The sequence below is a fragment of the Acanthopagrus latus genome, chromosome 20, assembly GCF_904848185.1.
Source record: "Acanthopagrus latus isolate v.2019 chromosome 20, fAcaLat1.1, whole genome shotgun sequence".
Lineage (NCBI taxonomy): Eukaryota > Metazoa > Chordata > Actinopteri > Spariformes > Sparidae > Acanthopagrus > Acanthopagrus latus.
The window spans coordinates 15184883-15195486 of NC_051058.1; the positions used below are offsets into that span (position 1 = coordinate 15184883).

A 10604-nucleotide genomic window follows, 5' to 3' on the forward strand; every position below is an offset into this window, starting at 1 on the left:
ACCACATGGCAGCCATGGCTGTCATTTCACACTGGAGTCTCATTTCATTGCAATGAATCACTTAAAATTCAAATCAAAACCCTTTATATTGTTGTTTAAAAGGGGAAGAGAAAGCTCCAGGGAGTTCGATCAAAGGCTGACCTTCACAGCTCCCATCTCCCCGCACTGATGACGCAGACAGATACTATTGATTCACACGACTCCCATATACGCACATGTGCTGACATCTCCATTAAGACTGCGCATCCCTCTGCATGGTTCCCAGACAGGGCGCAGCATCCTGCTATCACGTCCACTCGTTAATAATTCAAGCACTTTTTTCAAGAAATCAGGATCAGGGAAGTGCTCTGTTTTGTCTTTAAATATAAAAGCCAAGCGGGAGAAGCCCCACTGATTTGGCCTATATATTTCAGCAGGTAACACAGAAAAGCAGTTTCAGCTCGAGAGAGAGAGAGAGAGAGAGAGAGAGAGATAAAAACACAAATACTAACATCAAATATTCATCCTTTTTTGTCCTCCGTCTGGCTTGCGGGAGCTTTTCGTTTTGAGTGTGTGTGTGTGTGTGTGTGTGTGTGTGTGTGTGTGTGTGTGGACAGTGAAGTGAGAAAGGTGCAGAGGAAAGTGAGGCTCGCTGGAGTCATTTGTCTCCCCGTCACAGCCCCTCTGAGGCCGCACTTTTGAGGCCAGTGAGCACAACATAAAGAAGATTTTAGGACATCCGCGTCTCCAATATGGACACTATTTATAGCCCTGAGAAAAGCTCTCTGTGCTGTATCACTTGAGTGCAACGCAACTGCAAAGAGACATCGCTTACGTAAGCCACATTACTCGCACCTTTTAAACAGAACGTGCAGCTCGTGATGCTCTTAGGACGGTTGGCTCGCTCGTCATAATCCAGACCAAAGGTGCTGAGAATGATTCTGGCTTTGAAATGCAAATTGCGCATTGTGTTCCGGCTCAGTGCAGAAAAACACAACACAGTCCATGTTTCATGCAAAACACATGATCCCATTTCACAAAAACAATCCAAATATGGCTAAGTGTTATTCTCCTTTTTATTGAAATGAGAAGTGGCTGTACGTAAGTCACAGGAGACTGGATCTATCAAATGGCACAATGTTGGAATACTAAAAATGCATCCATTGAATTTCAGCCATTATCCTGTTACAAGTATGACTGCAGAGTAGAGTTAGTGCGACGGATATTCAGATCAAAGCAGAGCACTAAAGTCAGTAGACAAGACAATCACACAGACGTGAGATATGATGCTTCATGTGCACAAAGAGCCCTCTACTGGCAGCAAAACATACACGCCAGGAACTATCACTGTAAACAAAAAATATTGACAATTACATTTCTGCAGCTACACGGATATGATAATGATTGTTTGCAAGATATACCACAGTGAAACATCCACCAGTTTCGAAACAGTTTACACAGCAGCCCCGACAAAAAGGCACATGACTTCTGTCTTTCAGGCTTTGGCTTTTCAGCAAAATAAAAAGGCAACACTGTCTACACATGTTGAACAGTGATTGTAGAGGTTTACAGTTCAAGACAAAAGAAAAGTCTTTTAGAGCGGATACAAAGTGAAAAGCTTGATTGCATAGACTTGCAAGCTGTACTGAAACTCTGGTTGGTTTAGAGGAGACACCTTTTTTGCTTAGCTTCATTTCTTACATTCAAAAATCTACCTGGAAATTAATTCTTAGTTACACAAGTGTTAAATGTTCATATGTATTCTGTATGTGACTCAGTCACACTTCATTTGCTAATACCTGCACAACAGCCCTCACAACTTTGTATGTATTAACTTACACAGTTGAAATTAGGGATGCATGATATATATAGCTTGAGCTGATGAATTACAGGGAATAGAGCCAAGTGCAGCATCTACACTCTCCGATACAGCAGGTGGTGGTATTTGCATTTAAAGCTAGCTTGCAATCTGCCGATAAACAGAGAAGAAGAATGAGTGCAGCATGCTGTTGTCGCTCTCCTGAAGTAAAACTGCTACATGCGTTGGTGTGGATGTTTTTTTACAGTTTCAAAGGAGACAAAGTGATTGCAGTCTAAAGGTACACATTCCAGGTTTAACGCAACAAATAGAGCTTAGAAAATATTAAATCATCCATCATGGCTTCACATGTTAGTCTTTCTTACCCTCAGGTGTGCATAAACTACAGATTAGGAGCAACATATGCAACACTCTCTTATGTCTTATCGGTGTCGGCCATAAGAAGCAGGTCATTATCGTGTCAGCAACACAGTTAATAAGGCATGTTGAAAGTCACATGTTAAATAAAGGTGTCAAGATTTTTTTTCCTCAGTCATGGAACCCTGACCGTTCCTCCAAATACAGTTTCTGTAATTATCAGTACAAACTGAAGCAGATTTTAAGTTGGGCATATTTTTCTAGGGACAACCTATAGTTACTATAGTTTTTTTGTATATATAATTTAACAATATTCTTAATTACAATAAGTGTGAAATTTCAGGCACCGACTATTTGCTTCAGACTCCACCGTCCACCCACTAATGGCAAAGCTGTCTACTGCACCTTTAAAAAATATTCATGTTAATATATATATTTACTGTTTGGCAATCATCCACTACAATACAATTTGCAAAACAAATAATGTCAAAAATACAAAAGTAATAATTATTGGTTATTGTTATAGGAAAACTAACGTTAACTACATGCATCAGAGGTGATATAAGGTCCTATAACTGTTTCAGTGTGGACATGCATCGTGTCCTCATGAAGCCGTCCTTCCCCATTTAGTCGCTACCACCGCACAGCTTCAATAGCAGCTTCTTGTAATCTCCAGAGGTATCACCCTTAGAAAAAAAACCAACAGAATCAATATAGAGTTCAAATGCATCATTTATAGAGGTAAATACAAAACAAAAAGTGTTTTGGTGGACTTACTGAGATGGCAGTGTACAGTGACTTTCCGTAATTCTTCATGTACGCCTGTCTGATGTCCAGCATGTCGATCTCAGAGCGGGACACCATGATGCGGATCAGGGTCGTGTCCTTGGTCCCCGCTCCCTGTCGACACAACACAATGTGACACTTAAGTGACTGCAGCAGTGAAATCTTCTCCTCTGTCAGCGCAGGAAATCTTAAGAAGAAAATGTGATGACAAAGAACAGGCGTACCTGCATGGCCTTGTGGAGCCTTTCTGCGAAGTAGGCAGCAGTGTCCTTGATGCACTTCACTGGGATAAGAGGAGAAGATGTGACCGGATTAGTCTTGTATGAGGCTTGCTTGAGGCTGACACTAACTTCCATTCAAATATAATGCAGTCAAATAAAAAGTGAAAAAACAGTTTTGTTGTCTCATTGTTCTTGTCTTATTCTTTTGTAAAACCAGACTTTTTCATCTGAACTTCACCGCATTTCAAGAGAGCACATATATGGATGAGACCCAACATTTATCTTAAGATATTCCATCCTGGCTTCCTCTCATTGGTCTGACTGGTTCTTGCAAGTACAGGCCACTTTAAATAACGTAAACACATTTCGTTATACGTGCAACGTGATAAACTAAAATGGCTCCAACTCTGTCCTTTTTAGTCCAACTCAGTACATTTTACAAATATTTATTTTGAGTCAGTGATAAACTTTGATATATTTTTTTTTAAATGACACATGAGACACTGAAATTTGCTGCCTTAAAAGGAAAGGTTTATCCAAAAATTATAATTATCGGCCATTATCTAGCCATTCTCATGTCGATGGAAGATCAGATGTCATTTTTTGGGTGAACATTTCCTTTAAGTCCTAATCGTAAACAAAGAATAAAAATATGTTTCATTTACTGTATAAACCTTTCATGGTGCTAAAAGACACTTAACATAAGTTAAAATGAAAACAACACTCTTCAATCCATCATTTTCCTTTGATTAATAATCAGGTACTCAAAAAAATGTATTTAGGTCAAACAGCAGCATGTTTGTATCTGCGGGATATTTTCCTCTCAAAAACAAACATCTGCCGAATGACTTCAACATAATCTTCAAAGTTCAGCATGTTTTTTGAAAAGCTAGGTTTGGAAAAAACAAAAAAAGTCCAAAGGAACATACCCACAGCCACCATTCCAGACTCCAAGTTTCCAGACATTTCCCTGCAGATACTCTTTTCAATCTCTCGCCCGCACATCTGCTGGTACTCCTGGAAGACTGATAAAGAAAAAGAAACACAAGTGAGAAAAATCCTAATATTTGAAATCCTAGGTGAAAAAGAAGGTCAACATGTGCAGTTATTACACTGGGGGAGCAGAATCAGAAGTACTGTGTTGGAGTATTAAAGATGGAGGAATAAAAGATACTCTTGTGGAAGTTTTTACACACCTGCACGGAGGTGAGGCTTGCTGCGAGCACACAGGATGGCATTAAACTGAGACTCATCAGTTCCAACTTTGTTTTCCCCAGCAGCGTACAGTTTCTGTCGGACACGCAGAGAACACGTCAATGCAAAAAAGGAACACGGCCCTGCTTGTTTATCGACGTTACAGCAATTAGGCAATATCAAACCTGAGCGTCCTGTTTGGCCAGGGCGATGTCAACAGCCTCGCGCTCGTCACGATTACCCTGGATAGATGAAGGCGCATGCTTGTTAAAAATACATTATGTGGGCAGACTACACTGACAGAGTCATTACATCAAGTTCACATGACAGATCTCAGCCTGTGTTCAGAGAGCTCTTTATGAATCAGGTGTAAACTATGCAGCGGTTACCTGGCAGAGAGAGACCAGGAGTCTGCGGAAGTGACCGGAGGTGTCGCTGCTGATGGCGTCCTCCAGGCTCTTCCCATACTCTGGAAAGAAGGAGGGCGTCGCTTTTTTAGGGAAATCCATTCATTTGCATTACATTTGCATCTTGCTGAGTCACCACTTCTTCACAATCCATTATCAAAGTTCCAACAAAGGTTAGTCACAAAACTGTACTTTGAATTTTGAAGAATGATCATCACATGTGGGATGAGCTCTGTAAGAGTAAAATGACTTCTGAATTGACAGTAGGATTGCAAAAGTGAAAAATAAAAAGTCTACAGAATTCCTTTATACCCATATATACATTAATTCACCACTTTATGAATCCTGTCCATGGTGCTAAAATTTCTACAGAAGACAAAATTATTTTTTATCAATAAATAATAAAATAATATGAAAGTAACCCAGCTCTAAATATGTTTATGAAGTTAAAATAAATGGAAACGGGTAAACTCAACACAAAAATATGACTGTTTTGCTGTTGTTTTTATAAAACAAATGAACAGGGACAATAACAGGGCTACATTCTTTTTAAAACATTGTGAACAGTGTCGAGCTCAGAACTCACCAGCTTTGTAGATTTTGGTGATTTCCTGAATGTCTGCATTGGAGCGAGACGACAGAATCTCAATCAGACAGGCTTCATCAGTTCCTGCACCCTGAGGAAAAAAAAAAACATAAGCATAGAAAAGCCTTAGTGCAATATTTAAAAGACACACCTGCTTCATAAAGTAAAAACAGAGAACTTTCATTGGTCATCAGCCTTGTCTCAAGTCTCGGCTTGTCGAGCCTTTACTTGCACTTTGAGGATTATTTTTGTTCTTATTTTCCGACTGCATGATGAGTCACACGATGTGGTTTGGACTACGACACTAGAATTGATGGATCTGCTGAGACGACAACTTGAGCTTCCAACCTTTATAGCCTCTCTGAGTTGGGCTGCGTCAAACTGTGCAGGGGTCATCATCATGGAGAGAACCAGCTCCTCAAAGTTTCCAGTGAGCTCAGACTTCAGATCCTTCAGTAAGTCCTGAAGGAAAGAAAAAAAAAGACAAAAACAAAGCCCATGAGAGCAAAGTCGGCCTAAATATAGCTACCATATGGAGTCAGTGACTGTGATTACATGCACACTTGTTTGGGACACGTGGGATAAGTTGATACTTTTTTTGGTATTAGGCGCATTCTTTGGATGTGTATTATGCATCTCAATTGGGGTTTATACTGTAGTTTGTGGCTCGCAGCCTCTTGCCTGTTTACTGTCAGTGGTCATAGATGCTTTCTAGACAAAATAACTAGCTAGCACTTTGCAAGGCTTGGGTAGAGGTGCATGCCCAAAAGAGAAGCCAACGTTTCTGCTCAGAAGACTGTAGGAATGAAAGAGGGCGGCTGCGTTCCCACAGTAAAACATAAGCATCTCCAGCTGTTCCACTTTTGGCATGTAAACAACTTAGTGGGTATATATTCTTTTTGTTTTTTTCTAAATAAGGGCAAAACTGGTATGTTTTGTGCATGTAAAGCAAAAAATGACATCCAACTGGAAAATACTTGTAACAAAATATTAGAAGATATACCTTCCCATAAGTTGTTTTATAGGCTGCAACCATTGGAACCCTCTGCTTGTTGGTACGACTTCCCAGAAGTTCGATAATGGCGTTTTCGTCAGTGCCTGTTGAAAATATCTTAGAATTAATGTATGACATTTAAAAAAAAAAGGGAGGAGAATGTGCGAAATCAGTGCTCATCAAGTTTGGCATATTCATATAAAACACCAGATACTGACCAAAGCCCTTCATAGCTTTCCGAAGCACTTCAACGTCCCTCAGTGGATCTGCCCCCGGAAAGTCTTTCAAAGAACCCCGGTACCCTTTCTATAAAATAAGAAATAAAAACATAAGAAGATGAAATACAGCAGTTATTAAGCAGTTTGTGATGGTATGTCATAGGCTGACGACAAATGCATCTTACTTGAATGGCAGGTGCCTGAGGGTTGGACGGAGCTCCACCTCCATATGCTGGCATTTGTGGGTTTGCGGGGGCTCCTGGGTAACTTGGCATGGGCTGGCCCGGAGCGGGACCCCCTGGGTATCCCTGCTGAGCACCTCCTGGCTGCAAACAGAAGACAGATGTAAGTGCCAAGCCCATGGCGACAAACTTCATGTAGAGCTAATGAGGTTCAAGACGGACTGGTGAAGATAAGGTGATTTAAGCAAACAAGAGATTTAGCTTAAGTCGGTCCATATGTTATCAGCGGGGGCAGCGGTAAGGAATGAGGAAAGAATTTACGAACCGCTCCATAGCCACCCGGTGCTGCACCCCAGCCTCCACCGCCTGCAAAGAAAATATTGACATAACATTCAAAACGCAATTCATTTTAAGAACAAAACTACAGATATTTTTTTGTGTGTAAATCCAAATGACTCACCTGCTGGAGGCATGGAGGGATAACCTCCGGCTCCAGGCTGCGGCTGCTGGTATCCTCCTGCTTGAGGAGGGAAGCCTCCAGCTTGGGGAGGGTAACCACCGGCCTGGGGAGGGTAGCCCCCTGCTGCTGGAGGATAACCGCCTGCTGCGGGAGGGTAACCACCACCGGCCTGGTTTGGGTATCCGCCTCCCTGTGGGGGGTAACCTCCTGCTGCTGGAGGGAAGCCGCCTGCTGCTGGTGGGTAGCCACCTTGCGCTGGAGGGTAGCCGCCTTGTGCTGGAGGATAACCGCCTTGCGCTGGAGGGTAGCCACCTTGCGCTGGAGGGTAGCCGCCTTGGGCTGGAGGGTAGCCGCCACCAGCCTGTGGTGGGTATCCACCGGACTGAGGAGGGTATCCTGGGTAGCTCATTTTTTAGAACCTGGAGGTGACATGAAGGTATAGGTTGTTACTGTGATGTATGAGGGCCAACGTGTCAGGCTAACCGAGTTTAAAGTCATCGATCAATTGGTATCAATGTGTGTCTTGAGAGACAATTTGTGATAGGATCTCACGTCCTCACTCTATATGCAAATAGACATGTACATCAACGGAACAAAGGTATACAAATGTTCAAGAAAGTGATGTAGACAGTGTTTCACAAACTTCATAAAGCTTCTCCAACATCAACAACTCACACAATTCAGCCTTTTTAAGATGGAGTCTAGAAATGTGCTTTTTATTAAGGGAATCTGGGGATATTACACCTACTAGTTCAGGTCAGATCAGTTGAAAAAAAGACAGTTAGTTCGTAAACACCTGTTACCAACACTGGGTGGTTTGGAGGTTTAACCTCTTATTAGTATGGAAATTTTAAACACTGCTCTAAAAATAGCCCAGACTGATACCCAACCCCTCACCCAGGCTGCACCCAGTTAGTGCCGCCCTAAAACGCTCAATCCTTCACTCAGACCTTCTGTAAATTAATGATAAGGTACAACTTCAGATGAGGATGTAAAATGGGTTTTTCCTGCTGATCACACTTCACAGTCTGTTCGATCACGCCTCCATTATGACGACAATGTATTTGACAGCGTTCAAGTTTCCCTTCCCCTTTTCTTTGAAAACCACCAGACCAAACACTGAACAAGGCAAAACTAGTGATGGACTTTTCAGTTATGCATTAAATCCCCATTTCATAAAAGTAATTTTGTGTTGAGACTGTTCAGGTGCCGCCACCATGTCGACCCATAAAGAGGCAAAATACTAATTACAGCTGCAGGTCTGTGTGCTGTGATGAGCGATTAGGTGGCAGACTGTAAATTCACTTTGTTTACATGCATACAAGAAACCAGTTACTGGGAGAAATCAAGGTCTTTTTGGAAGACACAGTGAGACCATCAGGCTCCGTAAGATAAGTTGGGGTTTTTTTGCCTTACAGTGTAAAGACACCTCAATGTTACAAACAGATCACTCTTTGTCTCCGTGTACAACTAATTTACAGGCACACAAACACAATTTGGCTGTAAAAACATGACGCAACAGAGTTTAGTTTTAGTAAAATATTAGATCTGAGTCCTGACACATATGCACAGTGTGCGTAGAAGTGACCTCATGAAGGGCGTCTGATTGTTGACACTCCACTGCTAGTTTCCAGCCCTCTCCTTTGGACCCTTGCAGGCACTGATGAGGCTTTAAAGTGTAATCGTAAAGATGAGGTGCTCCTCCAGATCAGAGATTTACAACCCAAGGATGCAATTAAAAATGAGTGGGAGGGTTCGAATCTGTTTCCACATTACACATTATCATCCTGGCGGTCAATGACATTTAACCATCTCTTATTTTTTGTTCGAATCTTTTGTAAAATCTTAAAATAAGAACAATTAAACTAAGCGCGGCAGGCTTTTGAAAATGCACGTCTCAGACTGCTTGATTATAAACAAACAGGTAACTTAAGACAGTAAGCTGATGTTGTTATATTACACTTCATATGTACGCGTTAAATCGCGAGTGTGTACACACACAAGCCTGAGCATTACTTTTACGAAGTGCACTTGAAAGCAGCAAAACACAGACTTTCGCTTAGCATCACAGGCCTGCGTTTCATAGCTCGTCAAACTAGTTAGCTACGATAACATTACACGGTGGCTTATTTTCTGTCTACAGTAACATTTCGACTCCATATGCTTCATATACGACGAAGCCTTGCCAATGTTAAATATCACTCCATCTTCATTTTTGCTGTCCGAGAGCTGGAGCCGACTCAACGGTCCGTCAGTGTTGCATAATCCTCTCGGAGTAAGTTTAAATACTGATTAGCATTTAGCTAGCATCCAAGATAATCAGGCTACTGTGACAGACTTTTTGGCAGATACAGTTTTAAAAAAAGTTAGATCAACGTTCCCAGTAAACAGCTCAGGCTCAACGGCTGTGTCTGTTTAATTGGGCGAGGCTAATTTCCTTATGACATTCCTCCTGCGGGGAGATAAATTTTTTTTTTTTTTTTTTTTAAAAAGCTAAAGCAAATCCCATCAGGGCACTTTGTCGAACTTCGATGTCGGCCGTAAGGCAAGTGCGAGGTGGGAAGAACATTTCGCGGTCCAACAAAACAGAAAGATTTAGGTGACTTACTTGTACGGGTTTTCGGATCCAGGAAGAGACGAGCAGGGGGGAGCGAGTAGTAGCGGGGAGGATTCAGCAGCCCGGAGGTGGGTGGGTCCTCAGCATTGTTTCCGTCCTGCAGTCAGTCACAACGTTGCTCGTGTAATCATGGACGGACCCGGAGCTGGTCGTGTTGACTCAGCGGGCTGTGGTGTGTGTCATTCACATCACATGGGAAATCTGTCAGCAGGTGATCAGATTTAGATGTGATTGGAGATGATTTCACGGTGAAACAACAGGCACGGCATGTGGATGTTAGTGCACAAACTTGTTGGACACCAAATCTTTTCTGAGAAAAGAAATTGTGATTCAACAAAATGTCAGTGACTATTTGACCACTGGCTATTATTTTTTTTATAGCTCTTGAAAACCTATTATTCTTAAAGAATGTGTTAAGCAATGTGTTTATTTTTCCATCAAAAGTTTTATTATATTGTTGGGTTTTTTTTTTTTTTTACTATTACTATTGTTTATTGTTCAATTGAACTGTCCTTTGGCTGCTGGGACACAGATATGTCTCAGTTTGCGAGACTAATAAAGGATTTCTGATTCTAAAGTTCAATTCTCCATCTGTTTCTCTCAAAAATGTGCAATCCAGACCCTTTGAATATGCTTTGTAAAACGATCAAGAGGTCTCCTGTGTCACACGACTTCAACTCACACAGGCTGACTCTGGCTGTCTGAGGGCCGGGGCCGAAAAACAGAAGAAGGGCACCAGTGAGCAGAAAGATCTGATGCAACCTATATGTAGTGATGGAAAGTA

The 10604-nt window shown here is 41.7% G+C and overlaps 1 protein-coding gene across 2 annotated transcripts; it reads right to left on the reverse strand.

The window, feature by feature from the left end:
• Positions 1-1037: 1037 nt before the first annotated feature.
• anxa11b (annexin A11b) lies at positions 1038-10181 on the reverse strand. Of its 2 annotated transcripts, XM_037081289.1 has the most exons (15): positions 9812-10181; positions 7204-7622; positions 7069-7109; positions 6747-6887; positions 6562-6649; positions 6353-6447; positions 5698-5811; positions 5350-5440; positions 4746-4825; positions 4542-4598; positions 4359-4452; positions 4092-4187; positions 3166-3224; positions 2933-3055; positions 2782-2841 (listed from the first exon to the last, which is right to left on the reverse strand). In XM_037081289.1, the coding sequence occupies exons 2-15, from the start codon at positions 7610-7612 to the stop codon at positions 2782-2784; spliced, it is 1548 nt and encodes a 515-aa protein (XP_036937184.1). In that variant the 5' UTR covers positions 7613-7622; positions 9812-10181. The 2 variants fall into 2 exon arrangements, with proteins under 2 accessions (XP_036937183.1, XP_036937184.1); XM_037081288.1 differs by lacking the exon at positions 9812-10181 and having other exon boundaries at positions 1038-2841; positions 7204-7612.
• Between the last annotated feature and the right edge of the window lie 423 nt (positions 10182-10604).